Raw genomic sequence first — 18,738 nt, forward strand, 5'->3', positions numbered from 1 at the left:
AGCTTCAGAGGCCCCCATTCACTGTCTGCTTCCAAGGGCACAGAATAAAGGTCATCTGGGGCCCAGAGCCAGGGTAAAGCTCTCCCTGGGCAATGTGTGCTTCTGTCCAGAGCTGGATGACCTTTACAGACGAGGCAGCACTAAGTCCCCTGGGGCCAGTCATTTGGACAATCTCCCAGAGCAGCAGGTCACTTGCCTCCACTCTCCATCTGGCCATGGCCAGAGTATACATGGGTATGTTGTCTGGGGAGGGTAATTAGGCAATAAATCTTAAATTGCAAATATATGTACCTTATGCTACAGCAATTCTATCTTTAGGAATGTGTTCTACAAATGCAGTCATACACATGTGAAAGGACACGTTTCAAGTGATTCAGTGCAACATCATCTATGAGTAGAAATTGGAAATGAACTGGATATCCACTAGTGACCATTTGGTTTCATAGGGTATGGTATAACTATGCGATGAAATATTAAAAATGGGACGCTATTGTGTATTGTATGGGAGGATTCCTGATATACATTAAGTGAAAATAAGCAAGGTGCAGAAGAGTGGACATAATTTACTACCATCTGTGTAGAAAGGAGAGAGTGAAAACACATATATTCGTATTGACTTGTTTACAACATATTACTGGAAGAGAAAACAAGAGACCAAGGGTGATTACTCATAAGGAAGTTGAAAACCCCTTAAGAAAGGCAACTTTCTTTCTTTCTTTTTTTTTTTTTTAAAGATTTTATTTATTTATTTGACAGAGAGAGAGATCACAGTCAGGTAGAGAGGCAGGCAGAGAGAGGGGGAAACAGGCTCCCCACTGAGCAGAGAGCCTGATGTGGGGCTCGATCCCAGGACCCTGAGATCACGACCTGAGCTGAAGGCAGAGGCTTAACCCACTGAGCCACCCAGGTGCCGCTGAAGGCGACTTTCTAACATGCATTTTGATGGCTGAATAACATGAATGCATTACCTATTCAAAAGATTGAGTGAAAATAACACAAAAGCCCAGAAAAGAGAGAACAAAGTGGCAAAGGAGGGAGCCCTTCTCCTTGGCAGCCGCTTGGGCAGGGGGAGGCCAGACGAGAAATGGGAGCAGGAACTGGGGGGTGAGCAGAGGGAAGCACACCAGGTGCTTAAGCATTTCTCTGCTTGCTCATAAAAGCCTTCTCCAACAGGGGCCTGGAATTCCTCTGTTCATGCTCTCCTTCGGTTACTGGCCTAATCAGTCCCCCAACTCAAGCATACTCATGTGGCTTGGGAAATCTTGTCTTTTTTGAAAATGTACACATTTTTAGACCCTTGGTCAGAATATCGAGGTCACCCGATAAAGCAATGACATCCTTTGAAGTTGCTTGACTTCCTTGCCTACTTATTCAACTCTGATGTCCTGGAAAAAAAAAAAAAATTTGTATTTGTTTTAGAGATTATTCTTTAAGAATCTTATGACACCCCTTTGAGATAACTGGCAACACTCTGAGGTGTTGCAAAACCCAACTGGGGACTGATTGCCCTGATGACCTGCAGGAGGCCATAGCCAAGACTCAAGGCCAAGTGGGGCCTGCATCACTTGGGCGGGACTGGGGGGTTGGGGGCTGAGGCTAGGCTCTGGACCTCTACTCATTGGGCAGCTCCATGGATCCAAAGACCTGCTTGGGGTACTGCATGGATGTGGAAGGCATTGGTGTGGGGGCCAAGGACAAACCCTGCTTGTGGGTGAGCTGCTGGGTCCCTGGGAGACAAAACTGGTTCTTTCTCCTCAGGGATAATTTTAGGTCCTCACGTCCCCTCCCAACCCCTGGCTCAGCCTCCCAGAGGGATTGCTTACACCAGTGACTATAGAGTGTTCTTTTGAAATATAGAGCTGTTCAAATGAGACATGTGAGGGTATGGCCCTGGAGGCATTTTCCATGATAATTTTTCCCCTTTTGTCCCATTGTTACAGGCGAGGAAGCAAGACAGCTCCAGGATCAGGTTCTCTGATAGAACTTAATAAAGGTATTAAGTCTTCCTGCCTCTCACCTTGAACCCAGGGGTTTTCTTTGCAGCCTCACCTCCCCACACCTTGCTTGACAGCAACTGGCTTAGAGATTGGGAGAGCTTGGCTGGCAGAAACAGCCTGAAGTCTGGGGGAGAGAAAGAGTTTTAGGCTTGTAAGGTGAGGGAGGCTCTGATGGGGCTGTTGGAAAAACTTCAAGAGGCCTTAAAATACCAGGCCTGGGGTGCCTGGATGGCTCAGTTAATTAAGCCTCTGCCTTTCGCTTAGGTCATGATCCCAGGGTCCTGGGATCAAGCTCTGCATCAGGCTCCCTGTTTAGCAGAAAGCCTGCCTCTCCCTCTCCTCCCTGCTCATGCTCTCTCCCACTATCTCTGTCTCTCTCAAATAAATAAAATCTTAAAACAAAAAACAAAAACCAAAACACAACAAACCAGGCCTATCCTTCCACACAACAGAAGATGCAACATGTGAATTCCTCAGCTGAACATCGTCTAATTTTTGAAAGTTCATAAATAAAACCTTCAAGGAAGTAGAGTGAATATTTTACTATCGGGAGGGTAGTGATGGAAGATTTGTGGGTGGCTGGGCGGTAGATAGGCTTCATGCCTCAACCTCACACCCGTCCGTTCACTTTCAACATGTCTTTGAAGAATTTTTAAATGGAAAATTGTAAAGAATTTTGAAATTTAAAAATTTGTAAAGAATTTTAAAATAAGGGACCGTCTAGAAATTGTCTAGGTTGGAAAAGTGTGCAGAAGGGACTATGGGCAATGGGGAAGATGCAGAAATTGAAACTCTCAGCATCCGGGACTACCTGAAGCCAAATCAAAATTTAAATGAGTAGGCAATGCTAAAGACTCCTGGAAAAATGTCGAATTTCTCCAGTAACTGCAAAGAACAAGAATAGCAAAAAGACAATAGAAAACCGGAGGGGCAGAGAGGGTAAAGGAAATAAGAGAAGAAAAAGGGGCCCAAATCTCATCGGAATTGAGGTCTTGCCCTCTTTTACTTACAATATTTTAGAGAAGGACACTCAAGTGGATGAGATGCTACCGTGGATCATTTTGCTTGCCCTGGGTGGGTTACCTTTTCCTCTAACAAGATAAGGTGGTGGCCGCACTGGTGTGGAGGGAGCGGTCTTCGTCACCCATCAGCCGGTGTCGTTGCTGGATCTTCCCGGGAAACTGGTGCAGAGTTCAGGAAATCAGGGCTGACGGAGTGCTGCGCTGAGTGAGTGCGGTGGTATGGCAGGAGTGGGCACAACGTGGCAGAGAAGTCCAGGTGTCGGGGCTCTAGACATAGTTAAAGGAAAACTCAGGCACCCATCTGTCTTCCCTCCCCTCCCTCCAATTCCCTTCCTGACGCCCGGCACGCATCGAGACTACTGGCCGCTGCCCCTTTAAGGGCCTCCACTCCTCCCCCCACTACCCCACCCCAAGCGGTGGCATCAAGCGGGTGGGGTGGGGGGGAGGCTGAGCATTCTCGCCGGTCAACTAGGGAAGATGGCCCAGGCCGAGGAAATCGCTCCCACGCCCTGCTGCTGTCCCCTCCCCTGAGCTGGGGGAAGGGACCCATCTAGAAGGGAGACCCCCTCTCTCTTTCCTTCCCGGCCCACGCACGCCCTGGGAATGTCTCCGTGGTCTCACCAGAACAGCTCTCTGGCCTCGTGGCCTGCTGCCCCCACCCCGACGCCCAATACTGCCAACGCGAGTGGGCTGCCAGGGGTGCCGTGGGCGGTGGCCTTGGCGGGGGCGCTGTTGGCGCTGGAGGTGCTAGTCACCGTGGGAGGCAACTTGCTGGTAATCGTGGCCATCGCCCGGACGCCGAGACTCCAGACCATGACCAACGTGTTCGTGACTTCGCTGGCCACAGCAGACCTGGTGGTGGGACTGCTAGTAGTGCCGCCGGGGGCCACCTTGGCCCTGACCGGCCACTGGCCCCTGGGAGCCACTGGTTGCGAGCTGTGGACCTCAGTGGACGTGCTGTGTGTGACAGCCAGCATCGAAACCCTGTGCGCCCTAGCCGTGGACCGTTACCTGGCAGTGACCAACCCGCTGCGCTACGGTGCTCTGGTCACCAAACGGCGCGCCCGGGCAGCAGTGGTGCTGGTGTGGGTCGTGTCCGCCTCGGTGTCGTTTGCCCCCATCATGAGCAAATGGTGGCGCGTGGGAGCCGACGCCGAGGCACAGCGTTGCCACTCCAATCCCCACTGCTGCGCTTTCGCCTCCAACATACCCTACGCGCTGCTCTCCTCCTCCGTCTCCTTCTACCTCCCGCTTCTGGTGATGCTCTTCGTCTACGCGCGCGTTTTCCTCGTGGCTACGCGCCAACTGCGCCTGCTGCGCCGGGAGCTGGGCCGCTTCCCGCCCGAGGAGTCTCCGCCGACTGCGTCGCGCTTTGTGTCCCCCGCCCCAGCTGGGCCGTACGCTTCGCCCGCAGGGGTGCCCTCTTACGGTCGGCGGCCCGCGCGCCTTCTGCCTCCCCGGGAACACCGGGCCCTGCGCACCTTGGGTCTCATCATGGGTACCTTCACTCTCTGCTGGTTGCCCTTCTTTGTGGCCAACGTGATGCGCGCTCTCGGGGGCCCCTCTCTGGTTCCCAGCCCGGCTTTCCTGGCCCTTAACTGGCTAGGCTATGCCAACTCCGCCTTCAACCCGCTCATCTACTGCCGCAGCCCCGACTTTCGCAGCGCCTTCCGCCGTCTCCTGTGCCGCTGTCGGCGTGAGGAGCACCAGGCCGCCGCCTCCCTGCCTGGCGACCCCTCGGGCGCCCCTGCTGCACTGGCCAGCCCCGCGGAGTCCAGGCAGTGCCCACCGCTCAACGGGACGGTAGGTAACCGAGGCGAGATGGCAGGCGGCTCAAGATAGGAAGCATTCTGTGTCTCCTTTTGGTCATTTCGAGTTTGGCGTTCGGTAGGATGAGGTGGGTTTGGAGAGGTCTCTACAGCGAAAGAAGGGGAGGCATGGAGTAGGGAACCAAAATGGAACCCAGGACCTCTCCCCCCCCCCACCCCGCATCGGACCCCCCCGACCCCCCCCCCCCCAGGCTGAAGCAAAGGAGGGCAGCCGATTGTTTCTCAACCCAGGACCCAACCTGTGTGCCTCAGGAAGTGCCTCTGTCTCCTGAGCCTGCCGGGTCAGCTCTAGATTTTCTAGCTCAGTTGTTTGGCCTCCCAGATTTCTTGCCACCACTTGGGCCGGCTTTGACTTGCAGAGAAGACTAGAGGCCTTCCCAAACTCTCGGTCTCAGCTCTGGTTTCTTTGAAAAGTTTGATAGCTTTTCATAGGAGTGATAGTGAGAAACCACTTGGGTGTGAAGGATAAATGGGAGTGGGGGAACCCGTGAGTGAGTGTCGGTTCTCCCTGGAAGGAGCAGGGCTGGGTTAGGGTTGGGGGTGGGTTTTTTGTGGCTGGGTGGAGCCCAGCCCAGATGCAATTTGTGTGATTACCTACAGATGCTTTCCAGGGTCCCTGACCTTCACTCCTTTCCTCTAGTGCCCCTGTCCCCACCCTGTGACCCTCATCCCAAGATATGTTATCTCCCTTTTCCAGGGCTTCCTGGGGGAATTTCTTAGGTCCTGAGCCATGAGGAGAAAGAACTCTGTTGATCCAGAACTTTTGGAAAGCCTCTGGCCCCCGTTTAGAATGAGCCCTGTGGAGTGCCTCAGCTGGAAATCTGACTTCCAGAAACTGATGACTTGGCCTTGGGATGGGGAGGGGGGGCTTATGGGGGAGGGGAAATCCTTACCAAGCGGGTTTTTGTCAGCCTCTTGTCTCTCTGAGAGTTTTCTAAACCCATCCCTGAACTTCACCACTATCTCAGCAGCTGAAGTGTCCAGCAGCCTGAGCTCAGCTGCCCTTGGAGCTCAGGACTAGCTTTGGAGGCACACCTGTGACCTTGCCCACTTCCATGCTGTGTGCTTAAGGCAAAGAGAGCACTCCTGCTTCCACTCCTTCTGCTGCCTGGACCTGACAGACCACACAGTGTTCTTCAGGTTCGGGGGCCTACCTAGGCTGGGAGCAGAAAGCTAGAAAAGTTCCGGGTATGGGGTTTTGTCCCTGACTCCATCACTAGGGATGTCTAAGCACTAGCTTCCCCACTTTGGTGCCAGAAGGACTTCTTCAGGATTTTGCCGGGGTGTGTGTGGGGGGGGTTGTTGGAGGGCAAACCATTAGAATGGATCCCTTCTCTTCCTTGGAACATCAAATTAATAAATATTACCAAATGTGGTTCATCTCCTGCCTTCTTTTCTCCATTTCTTTCCCCCATAATCCCCTTACTCCCTTCTTAGAGCTGGCTTGTGGCAGACACAATAAATTAGGACTAACCCCTGTCCCATTCTTCCTAATCGGGGTGAAAGAAAAGATGAAAAGTCTGTTTGGGTGAAAGGGAGTGAGCTTGAGCCTTTGCCACTCCTATATCTCCATCTTTCCAAAATTCATGGAATCTACTTACAAGTGGGGAGCAAAGCCAAGCTGCCCACGGACTTGAGGGCAGTGCTTCTAGGAGGACACAGTTTGCTGTGCTCAGGATCAGGGCACATGGGGTGTATGTCAGCCCCCATGCTATAAGCCAGGGGTGCATTTGTAAGATCCCATTGCCATGGGGAACCAGTTTTGTCTAGTGTTGTGTGTGTGTGTGAGTGTGTGTGTGTGTGTCTGGAGGCACAGAACATTGTTTGTGTTGGGCAAATGTCTTTGGTTATAAATATATTCTGATGTTTCCCATCCTTTCTACAACCTCTCTCTTTCCTGGGCTGCAGAAATCAAAGTTATCCTTTTGAAGTAAAGCTGGAGTTACAAGTTTGAGTCAGTTGATAATTTTCCCCCCTTATTCCAATTCTTAAGAACTTTATCAGGCAGTTTCCTATGGAAAGAAAATTTCTGTGGAAATCACTGAATCATTTTGTGAGTTCTTATTTAAACTCCATAAGCAGAGAGCATTGTCCCAGCTGATTTACAGGATGGCTAGTAAATCATCAAATGTTTACTGTGTGACAGCGAGGGGCAATGTACCTGCTAGGGTCCGGGGCTCCAGAGTTACAAAGCTTTGATCTGCGCTGAGGATAAGCTCAGTGGATTTCCACATATGGGTGTTCCCTGTGAATTGGACCTGGCCTCTGCAGCTCCTTTTTTCCAGGAGCCCAGGTTTTATATCTTCGGATGTTTGCATACCAAAGATGACTTTCTCCTTCTCAATCCAGAACTGTGTGAGATCTCTGGGGTCTGCGGTGCTGGAGGTTTCTTGGCAAGGCTTTCATTTTTGAATACTTAGTGGAGAAGGAAGTCTTGCTTTGGCCAGGGAGTAAGTACCGGGGCTCATCTCTCCATCTCTGGATATTTTTCCAACATTACCGAGGAAAGTTGTCCAGTCAGTCCTAGGCAGGGAAGAAGGATGATTTGGGGAGTGGGGGGGAGGAGTGGGGCTCTGGTTTATAGAAATGTCCTTGAACCTTATCCAAGAGCTCATACTGCCCGTGTCTTGCTTGACACACACCCATGTGCCAGCTGTCAGGCCCTTTTAGAGTGTTTAGACTTGCACGGGGCTGTGGACTCTGTCTGCAAATTGTCACCAGGGCATCTGACAGATGGGGAGTCAGCCATTCTGGTCATCCTTCCAGCAGCTTGTGGCCAGGTGTCAGGCAGAGGGCGATTTACATCTTGGATGCTGAGCAGGCTGCTTTTGTTAGCACAGGGCCTGAGCACTTGAACTCTGGAAGACAAACAACCATGCTTCGAACCTAGAGAAGTGAAGACTTACAGACCAGTGAGAAGGAAAGAGCCCATGGAACCCCGGCTTTCCCAGAGTCTGTTAACAGGGGTGGGTGTGGGCAGAAATGACTGGGTGAAGGGGGCGGGGCTCAGTGGAGAAGGAATGAGTGACTGGGTTTTCCAGAGGTGACTTACCTTCTGCATTAGGTCATCAGGTGGAACTGCTAAGGAGCAGGCAGAATTAGGGTAAGGAGGAGGTTGAGAACAGGCTTTTCCTAGGACTCTCCCTATGGTAGATTCTTCTGGAGGACGGTGGTAGTTGCAGACTGTGGGTCTCATGGGGCTACCATCCCACACCAGCTTCATTCTTCAGCTCTTACAGAGTAGGGGCAGCTTCTCCCCTTTCATTCTAGGGGCACAGGTGAAGGCCATGGAAATAGTGCTCCTTTAGGTTTTGATCCTGAAAGCCAATCATCTGCCCCGACCCCCCTCGTGCTTCCAGGCTATAGATCTGTATCTGTGTTTGCATGTCTCTCCAGAAGTGGGGGCCTGCATGTCTCTCCAGAAGTGGGGAGGGGTACAGCTGATGCTCTCCCCCACCCCATGCAAAAAGCCCTGGATGTGGTCCACCGCAGGTCAATTAGTTGAAACATAATAGGCTCCTCAAGTTAGATTAGCAGAAACTCCAGGACGCAATCTAATGATGACATTAAGGAAAATCAAGACGCTTTCCTCAGCGTCCTCATCTATGAAGTAAAGGGAGAAAGGGTGACTTTCTCTCCTCTCTTGCCTTTAGAGGGGGAATGAGTGTGTCTGGGATGGCTGGCTCGCCTAAATCTCTGCGAGGCAGTCCGCAGTCCAAGGAAGAGACAGCTTCGCGGCTTCCGGCTTTGCTCCCCCCGCCCCCACCGGCCCCCGCTGCGGGAATAAGCGGTGCTGGGCGCCCCCTGATGGTGATAGGAGGTACACCAGGTGTGGGTTTGGCCGCGTCGGTCTCCAGAGGGGCCGCAGAAATGCGGTTTCTTTTCTTTCTTTCTTTTTTTTCTTTTTAAAGATTTTATTTATTTATTTGACAGAGAGAGATCACAAGTAGACAGAGAGGCAGGCAGAGAGAGAGAGAGAGAGGGAGGCAGGCTCCCTGCTGATCAGAGAGCCCGATGCGGGACTCGATTCCAGGACCCTGAGATCATGACCTGAGCTGAAGGCAGCAGCTTAACCCACTGAGCCACCCAGGCGCCCCAGAAATGCGGTTTCTTAAGGCCAGGGACTCTCAGAGCTGAGAGAGATCATAGAAATGATTTAGTCCAGGCCTTTGGTAAAGTAGACGAATAAACTGATCTCTAGAGAGGTGAACTGTAAGTAGCCAAGATGACTTTAGTCAGAGAAAGGCAACACGGGTAGCACAGAGAGCACCAGATTTGAGGCTGGAGAAGCAAGGAAGGGAGAAGGAAATAGCCATGGATTGAGCACCAGTCCGCATGCTGATACTGTAAGAGGGGGTCTGCAAATGTTATGCTGAAGTGATACTAAATAGTAGAGCCTCACAGAAATCACATAGCTTCTAATTCAGTCTACCGGGCTCTAAAGTTCATCCCCCCACCCCACCCCAAACACACACACTGATAATCAGTTATGTGACACTGAGCAGGTTACTTGGCCTCTCTGACATTTTGTTTGCCTGTGAATCAAATAGAGGTTCTGTTACTGTTCTACTCAGCTCACCCAGACGGATTTTGAAGACCAGATGCGAGACCGCATACAGCGTGTGGAAATAGATAGGGTTCCTCTGGTATAAACAGTGTCATCAGAGTAGGGAGCAAGGATTCCTCTCAAGCCTCCTGGTTTTAATCTATGGGTAGTCCTGCTCCCACTGACAGCCTAGATCTTGGACTTGTCTTTGGCCTGGGTGGGTATATCCTGCCTGGTCTTTCTTCTGCAGGTTCATCCCTGCCTCAGACAGATGCCCCTAGTTTCATATCCACGTCACTGCGCATGCACACACACGGCTCTTTTTTCACATTTGGACTCTGGTCTGGCCTCTGCCTGACATGTTAGTCCTGGTTTGGCTTACCCTTCCTTTCCCACACAGCATTTGTGATGAGCTAAATCTTAAGTATGGACGGAAGTTTCGGACACAAGACACTTCCGGATGTCAGGGCTTTGTGGCACATTATAGGAAAGATTATTAGAATGAGGCCCTAATGAACCAGAAAAGAAGATGACCCCTTAGTTTGCTAGGGTTGGTGTAACAAACTCCTTTTTTCATAGTTTTAGAGGCTGGAAGTAAAAAAATTAAGGTGTTCGCAGGATCACACACTCTCTGAAGGCTCTAGAGGAGGACTCCTTCGTTGGCTCTTGTAGCTTCTCATGGTTGCAGGCAATTCTTGGCATTGCTTCTCTTGTAGCTGCATCATTATAACTTTTGTCTCCATCTTCACACGGCCATCACCCCCCTGTGTGTCTGTGTCTGCATTTCCCTCTTCTTATAAGGACACCAGTCATTGGATTAGGGCCCGACTTAATCAGTATGAGCTCATTTTAACTTGATTATATCAGCAAAGACCCTATTTCCAAATAAGGTCATGTTCACGGGTTCTGAGGGTTAGGACTTCAATTTATCTTTAAGGGGGACACGGTTCAACCTACAACAGAAGGTATCATGGGGAAGGAGGAATACTATCCTCCTAGCTTTTCTGTGTTCATCTTATTCCTGCTGTTTTATTATTTTTTTAAGTTTTTTTTTAAAGATTTTGTTTGTTTATTTGACACACAGAGAGCACAAGTAGGCAGAGAAGCAGGCAGAGAGAGAGGGGGAAACAGGCTACCTGCTGAGCAGAGAGTCCCATGCGGGCCTAGCTTATGGGGGCCTTGATCCCAAGACCCTGAGATCATGACTTAACCCACTGAGCCACTCAGGTGCCCCATTCCTGCTGTTTTAAACCCACATTTTCAAGGTTATGCTTCATCCTGTACTCAGAAGTGCAGTAGGGTTGCTATCTATTCATGGATTTCCACTTCTGGATCTTTCTTTCCTTCTCCCTGGGCCCCAGATTTGAGAAGCCACTGAGCAAGTCAGAACTGTGTTTGTTGTCTCCAATGGACAGAAGTTGCTCTCCATTCTTCCCTCCTTCCTTTAGTGATAGAACCCCTAATTTTAGCTGGGCACATGGTCTTGCTAAGACATTGCAGCTTTCTGGCAGATATAGGTGTGACTATGTGATTAAGTTCTAGCTGATTGAGGTATAGAGCTTCCAGGTCTGCCATTAAAGGGAAAGGGCATATCTTCCACATCCAATCTTCCCCTTTGCACTGGCTGGAATGCAGGTGTGATGGTAGGAACTGAAGCAGCCACCTTAGGTCATGAGATGGCAACTATGTTTTACAGGTGGCAGAAGAACCAGATAGGAGGAGGCGCCTAGGTGTTCAACAGTGTGGAGTCACCATGTCCACCATGGATTGCTTCTGTTTAAGACTCTTACATGAAAGAAAAATAAACTCCTATCTTATTTAAGTGAGAGTTATTTTAGTCTTTTTTTTTTTTTAAACAGCAGCCAAATCAAACACACTCATCAATGAAGGGATAATAAAAGGGTATAAATGAATGGGGATCTGCTGACCTTCTGTGATAAATGACAGAAGTGGGTGACAAAGCTGCCTTGCTTTAGTACTTCTTAGGGCATCCCTGATCTCTGGAAATTGGTATCTCTATAGAGTCAGAGTTTATGTGGCACTCGACACTACCAAGTCTGTCTCTTTGATGTTGATTCGCACGGGAACAATTATCAATGAGTGTATTTATTTTCCAAGGCTGCTGCAACAAGTTGCCACTATCTTTGTGGCTTAAAACAACAGGAATTTATTCTCTCATGATTTTGGAAGCCAGAAGTCTGAAAGCGAGGTATCAACAGAACAGGCTCCTTCCGGAGGCTCTGAGGAGGAGTCTGTCCCATGCCCCTTTCCTAGCTTCTGGTGGCTCTGGAAATTTTTAGCATTCCTTGGCTTGGAGACATATCTCACTCCAATCTCTACCTCTGTCCTCACTTTCTTCCTGTGTCCATGTGTGTCTCTTTTCTGTCTCTTATAGGGACACACGTCATTGGATTTGGAGCCTATCCTAATCCAGGATAACATCATCTCAAGACCCTTAATTGTATCTGCAAAGAACATTAATCCAAATAAGACCACATTCTGAGATTCCAGGTTAACATATATTTGGGGACTACCATTTGACCCAATATAGTGAGAGACACTTGTAAATCCTTTAACTGAGAGTTCTGGTCTTGAAGATTAACATCCACTCTAGTCACCCCTCAGAAAGGGCTGTTCTCTCCAGAATCTCTTAGACTTTGTGGGAGGCAGAATTCTGAGAACTCCCAAGGACCCCTGTCCTTGTCTAATTCCCTCTGCTTAAATGTGGGTGGGACCTATAATTTGCTTCTAAGAAATAATAATATGGCAAAGGTGATGGGATATCACTCCTGTGATTAGGTTGTATTACATGGAAGAGGTGAAAGGACTTTAAAGATGTAATTAAGGTCTTTAATCAATTGATTTAGGTTAATTAAAAAGCAGATTATCCTGGGTGGGCCTGACCTAATCAGGTAAGCCCTTTAAAAGAAGGTCAGAGGTCAGAGATGGAAGACATCAGAAAGATACTCTGGCTGTCCTCGAGGAAGCTAGCCATCTGATTTCCACAAGTGCAAGGAAGTGGATCCTGCCAACAATCACGTGAATTGGAAGAGGACACTGAGCATCAGAGGAGACTGTGGCCCTGGCTGACATCTTCACTATAGCCTGGTGAGACCCTGAACAGAAGATCTAGCTCCCCCATACACAGACTCTTGAGACATGGAAACTGTGAGGTAATAAATATATGTTGTGCTAAGCTGTTAAGTTTGTAGCAATTTATTACACAACAATAGAAAACAAATGCAGATTCACTGCACAATTCTGCCCAAGGCTGTTCTTTCTAATAGTCCTTCTCTGGTGGTGTTTTGTTTTGTTTTTTATTTACTTAAGCAGTCTCTACCTGCAACAAGGAGCTCAAACTCATGACTCTGAGATCAACAGCTGCACACTCCACTGACTGAGCCAGCCAGGTGCCCTTCTCTGGTGGTGTTTTTAAAGGTTTCCCATCAGAAACCAAAATCCAGTGGAACCACAAGCTCGGGAAAGATCCCATGACCAGATATGGTTTACTATTCTTCCAAAGGTCTTTCGGAGACTCTTGCTTGGGTGTCTGAGGAACAGGGTCCTTTAGATTTTGTGTTTGATGAAGGCCTGAGGTAACAACCAGTCATTCTCCGATTCCTTGGCCCACACATACCTTTTTAAGAAAAGGAGGAGCTAAAAGTTCAAAAGCGATTTATTTCTGAGTTGCTAGTGAGGAACCACCCTTTTTTTACCACAAAAACACAGCAAACATCGTTTCCAAAATCTCTTCAGCAAGAACCAAGAAATGTTGCTTCCACTGTTGGTATTCCCAGAAGGGAGAAGGGATGGGTCACTCCTTCCCAGGGAAGAGAGAAGTGGGAACAGGAGAGCTTTGCAGCAGCTCCGTGCCACCCACAGTGTCTCTGGTTTCTCACCAGTCACTGGATCACATGAGTGAACCCTTCCTCCCAAGCCTCCCCCGGGCCCAAGTCTGAACCTAATTGATGTTGGAACATTCTCCCAGAACCACAGGGAGGGAGACGGGGGAACTAAGGGAAGACACTTAGGCAGCTGCTTTTCCAATGGAGAAATTCCTACCATTCTTGGGGAAGAAGAAACATATAGAGCTGATGGTGAATTTTACTGCTCCAGCAACCTCAAGATCCTGAACCTAGCTGAGTGATGGCTTCCTCTCATTTTTGAGGGAGGAACTTGTTTTTTTTTTTTTTTTTTTTTTAAGATTTATTTAAGAGCAGGAGCGAGAGAGTGTGCTTGAGCAGGGGAGGGGCAGAGGGTGAGGGAGAGAGAAAATCTCAAGCAGAATCCCCACTGAGTGTGGAGCCCGATGGACAGACTGATGGACGGACAGATGGATAGGATACAAGGCTCGATCCTAGGACCCTGAGATCATGACTTGAGCCGAGATCAAGAGTCAGATGCTTAACTGACTGAGCCACCCAGATGCCCCGGGAAGAACTAGTCCTAAGAACAAACTAGTTCTTACTCCTAATCCACTCTCATGCTCATCTCCTTGGTAGTGTTGCTGGCTAGCTGGTATCAACCTGGTTGGTCTGCCATTGGACTTCTGACCTCATGAAATGAAAAACACATTTAAACCTTGCCTTTGCTGTCCTTTAACATTTTTTGCAAGTTGTTGTATTGAAAAATTCTTTAAAAAGCAAGAGATAGAAAAGTTGCACAAAAATAAGTGGAACTTATTACTGATGCATAAGATGTTGTTTAAATTAAGTGGATATTTTTCAGGATTGCCCTTGCTTGCCAGCATCTCCCTTAATGCTTGGTCTGGTGCCTGGTATTTTTAGGGGGGACATGTGGCAAGTCTACCCATTAGCCACTGCCATAGCTCAGGCCCTCATCCCTTCTTAACCAAATGAACTAAAGTAGTTTCCACTTGGCCTGCCGAGTTCTGGCTACCCTCCATAAGACCCCAGAGAGATTCTTCTAAAATATAAATCTGACAATGTTATTTATTCCATTTCTTAAAATCATTCAATGGCTTTCTAAAGCATTTGGGGTGAGATTTGGAGCCCTCCATACAGAGTGTGGCATTAAATGGATAGTGCCTACCTTCCTTACCTGATTTCTCACCACTCTCCTCCTCCATACACTATTATTCCAACCACACTTAGATTTACTAATGAACTCATTTTCTTCTTTATCTTTGTGTCTTCACACAGACTGTAGCCTCTGTCCTCCATCTAAACACAGATTGTACACTGTTTTCATCCACTCATCCATCCATCTCAGCAGTAATAGTGAGAAGAGTCTCTAGAGATATCACAAGATAAAAAGGATACAGTTTTCCAAGGAGTTGAAGGTAGGGTATAAGAGAAAAAGAAAGATGTCAGGGATGAGACCAAGATTTTTGGCCTGACCACCTGGCAGAATGGACTTGCCATTGACCAAAATGGGGGGTAGGACAAGGGAAGTGAGATATGAAACTATGAGTTAGTTTCTGGACACAATAAATTTGAAAAGTCTATTAATTATTTGTTGGAACATCAATAGGCATGTGGATTTCCAAATCTGTAGGTTAGAAGGAAAGTTGGATCTGGAAATATAAAGTTGACAGATGGATATTTAAGCTCATGGGAGTGAAATGAGCTCACCTGCATGGTGACCATAGACAGAGAAGAGAAAAATTCAGAGTGTATTAAATCAATTTAATACATTCTGAATACACAACCTTAAATTTACACAATGTTGGCTATATGTCAGTTAGATCTCAATAGAGTTGGAAAAAATAAAACAACTTCAGGCATTAAAAAAAAAAAAAAAGAATACTGAGGATCAAGCCCTGGAGCATTCTAACATTTAGTGGTCAGAAATAGAAGGGACCAGAAAAGGCAACTGAGGAGCAGCAGCAGAGGGGTGAAAGCAGAAGCCACAGTAAGTAGCATCCTGGATGCTGTGGGAAGAAAGTGTTTCAAGGAGTAAGAGGCCTGTTGTGTCATATGCTGCTGACATTTCAAATAGGAGGACCAAGAATGCACCATTGTCACGTTGGACCTCGATGAGAGCTGCTTTGATGGCGTGGAGGTGATGGAATGGGCGCAAGAGAACTTGGGAAATGAAGAAGTGGAGATAGAAAATATAAAACAGTCTCTCCATAGCTGCTGTTCTGAAGAAGATCAGAGAAATGTGGTGGGTGGATGATCTCCTTGTCATCTTAATTAATCTGGGTACCTATTTCCCAGAATTCTTGTTAGATTCTGGGTTAGAGTTGACCAAAAGAGGAGAAACCTGCCAAAGATGTGAGAGGCAGAAGAGAAATGGCCCCCACTTAATACCGCAGGGACTACAGAGTGAGAACAGAAAGCACACGTGTTAGGGGAGGCTGCTTGTCTTCAGACTCTCCTCTGTGCCAGGCCCAGAGCAGGTGCTCTGCTTCCAGAGTGCGGGCTCTGCCGACTGTGAGATGCCACACCACTGGGGACTTGGCTGCACACCCGCAGATGTGGAGCTGTGCAGAAGCCCTATTTTCCCATAGACCCCTCCACGCATCACCCCTTCTGAGTCCCAATTCTGCAAATGATGTGTCTGGCTTCTCAGATTTCCCTGGAGGCTCTGATTTGTCCACCAGGGGAGTTTCAGACAGCCTGACAAAGGATTTTTCTTTCAATCTCCAACTCCCTTCCCGGGACCTTCCTTTCCCTGGGTCCTCTTGCAATTGTGTGAGGTCTAATTCCCACAATACCCACATCGCTCACAGCAGTTCTGCTTCTCTGGTTGAACCCTGACTGACTCATGGGGTCACAGCTGGAGAGGGGAGGGGAGGTCACCAGAGCGGTGTTTGTTTTTAAGATGGGGGTTCCACTGCCTGTTTGTACGCCCGAGAGAATGTTCTAGGGAAGAGGGGTGATTGGCGATGGAGGAGAGGAAGGACAAGTGCAGGACAGTGTAGCCAGGACCCAGGCAACAAAGGCAGAGGGTGGACTGAGATGGGGCCCAGAAGAGGGGGGCTCAAGCACCCTACTAAGAGACAAGAGAGTAGGTGGGTACTTAGGTCAGTAGATGGGCAGCTGTGATGGGCGCCCATGAAACCCTCTTCTGACAGCTTTTCCTGTCTCTGTGAAACAAGTACCCTCAGTAGTGTGGGAAGAAGTATGGGGGTGTTGGAGAAGAGAGGGAAAGGGGTGATAAAATTGTGAAAATTTATCTTTTTTGGATGCCCAGCCTGTGTACCTCTTTCCAGAAGAAAGTCTTCCTTTTCGGACTCTCGTAGGAAGGCAGCGCCCACCTGCCCTAACTGAGGGGGTCATGACCTGACCCGCTCTCCTCCCACCCCTTAGCTAGAGCGTTGGGGGCGGGGCGCGGGATCACGTGAGTGGGATCAGCCAATCAGACGCGGACTTCCTGGTCCGTGGGCCTTCGGAGATGCGAGTTGCGATGGAAGGACGGTGGAGGGTCCGGATCCACCGCAGTAGCTGTGGCCGCGAAGACCCATGTCTGGGACCTGCAGTGGCAGCCGGCCTTCGGGTGGCCAAGCAGAGGACTGTGAAGGTGGGGTCAGTCACTGCGTCCTCTGATGTTCAGCGGTAAGATCCCCACCTGCTTCCTTTCGTGGTCTGATGGCAGCGGTGGGTCCTGCTCCCAAATCTCCAGCCTCCCTATCGCTGACGCGAGCTACCATGGATCTTTTCTATAAATTCCTCTTATACGCGAACCAGCTAGAGCCCGTTTCTGTGGCTTGCCACCAAGTACCTTAACGGATACTGACCGGAATCAGAGACTTGAGCCAACGAACGGACATTCTTCTTTTCCGATTTCTCTTCACAGGCAGTTGACGTCATTTTGGGGTTTCCTCCGTGGCGGGCCCAGTAGCTTCTGAGAGCTTTAGGATCCTTTGCATACAGCTCTATGACTAGAGAGTAATGGACAGCTCTTCTCTGCCAGCTCCAGCAGGACTCCAAGAGCCCAGGCTTGAGCCACGTGCCTCCTCTCCCAGGAAGCGCTGTCACTCAGGATTCGAGGACCAAAGCTGCGGAGAGGGCTGGGGCCTGCTACCAGAAAGAGTAGGAAAGGGGTTTCTGGGTGGACTTGGAGAAAAATCACTATCTTCCACCTTTTGGAAGCTCATCAGCCCATATTTTTCTCCAAACATGTAATTTTAAGAATGGTCAAAACTAACAGAATGCAGTGTTTCTGCATGCAAGTAAAAACTTGCTCTCTCCTCCCAAAAGGAACAACCCAAACTCACATCCAATATCTGGCTCTGAGTTAGGATCTCTGGGTGAGGTGAATTATCTTCATCTGAAAGCGGCTACCCATAATACTGCAGCTTATGGACTGAAGCGGAATCTAACTATTCCCTAATATATTCAGTGTTCAGTGCTGGAAGGGAAAAGGCTATGAAGGCCATCTAGAGAAGCAGGGAAGGGGAGCAACATACAGTGATCACTGGTCCAGAGCACATACCACGTTTATGTGGACAGGGACAGAAGGAGCAACCATTTGTTTGATCCGCGTTCCTAGCAATGGAATGAACTCTTTGGATCAGTTATAAGGACACCCCTCTCTCCCAGCTCTTTATGATTTTTCTTTACCCTTTGTCCTCCTTGACTGAGCCTGAGGGGTCTATGGGAAAATTTCCCCATGAGGACTACTCCACTTTAGCAGCCAACTTCTGTGACCATGGTTACTAGAACCTGAAGATTGGGGTCTTGCAATTTCCTGTGGGAGGGGGGAGCCCTTTAAAAACTAGTCTGTTCAAAAGTTAGTTTGAACTTCCCAAATACTCTGTGTTATAAACTCTAGACTCAAAACTTCCTTGGATATTGATATGGTGGTTTCTGTCTCTTGGTAGCCTGAGGGGCATGCTCTTTTCCATAATAAACCTCACACAATTCTATATTATTTGTTGATCTCCATTTAAAAATGCATAGGGGCTCCTAGGTGGCACAGTCAGTTAAACATTGGACTCTTGGTTTGGGCTCAGGTTGTGATCTCAAGGTCATGAGGTTGAGGCCCATGTCAGGCTCATGCACACACTCGCTCTCTCTCAAAATAAATAAATAAATCTTAAATAAAATGCATACACTGAGGTGGAGAGAGTTTAAACCACTTACCTAAGGGTATGTAAGTGTTAAGGGGGAAAGCTGAGATGGAAAGCCAGATCTGCCTAGCTCTTCTGTCTGCTCTACTATGAGGCTCTAGTTGACAGTCAGGGGGCAGGGTTGGCAGGTCTTATGTCTGAGTGCTGTGGCCAAGAGGGAAGGTAGATAAGAGCTGAAGGAACTATTCCAGGGACTCTCAGGGTTACAGACATGGACTGACTGCTCTGGTAGGTGAGAGTTTATGGCTTTGAAAGCTTTAGGAGAATGGGTCCTCGGCATTCACACTGGTGTCCTGTAGTTGTC

General features: G+C 48.7%; 1 protein-coding gene and 1 long non-coding RNA gene across 4 annotated transcripts; one reads left to right on the top strand and one right to left on the bottom strand.

Annotated features, from left to right (window-relative positions):
- Positions 1-840: 840 nt before the first annotated feature.
- On the bottom strand, positions 841-4,343 carry LOC106006439. 2 transcript variants are annotated; one of them, XR_006604088.1, is made up of 3 exons: positions 4,230-4,343; positions 3,081-3,286; positions 841-1,385 (listed from the first exon to the last, which is right to left on the bottom strand). It is a non-coding gene; the product is annotated as an uncharacterized LOC106006439 (long non-coding RNA). The 2 variants fall into 2 exon arrangements; XR_006604087.1 differs by lacking the exon at positions 4,230-4,343 and adding an exon at positions 4,031-4,120.
- ADRB3 (adrenoceptor beta 3) lies at positions 3,374-12,590 on the top strand. Of its 2 annotated transcripts, none has more exons than XM_004758245.2 (2): positions 3,374-4,822; positions 5,546-6,643. In XM_004758245.2, the coding sequence occupies exons 1-2, from the start codon at positions 3,623-3,625 to the stop codon at positions 5,573-5,575; spliced, it is 1,230 nt and encodes a 409-aa protein (XP_004758302.1). In that variant the 5' UTR covers positions 3,374-3,622; the 3' UTR covers positions 5,576-6,643. The 2 variants fall into 2 exon arrangements, with proteins under 2 accessions (XP_004758302.1, XP_044926916.1); XM_045070981.1 differs by lacking the exon at positions 5,546-6,643 and adding an exon at positions 11,790-12,590 and having other exon boundaries at positions 3,375-4,822.
- The last annotated feature ends 6,148 nt before the right edge of the window (positions 12,591-18,738 follow it).

Source organism: Mustela putorius, unplaced genomic scaffold, assembly GCF_011764305.1.
Source record: "Mustela putorius furo isolate JIRA1106 unplaced genomic scaffold, ASM1176430v1.1 tig00003976_pilon_pilon_pilon, whole genome shotgun sequence".
NCBI lineage: Eukaryota > Metazoa > Chordata > Mammalia > Carnivora > Mustelidae > Mustela > Mustela putorius.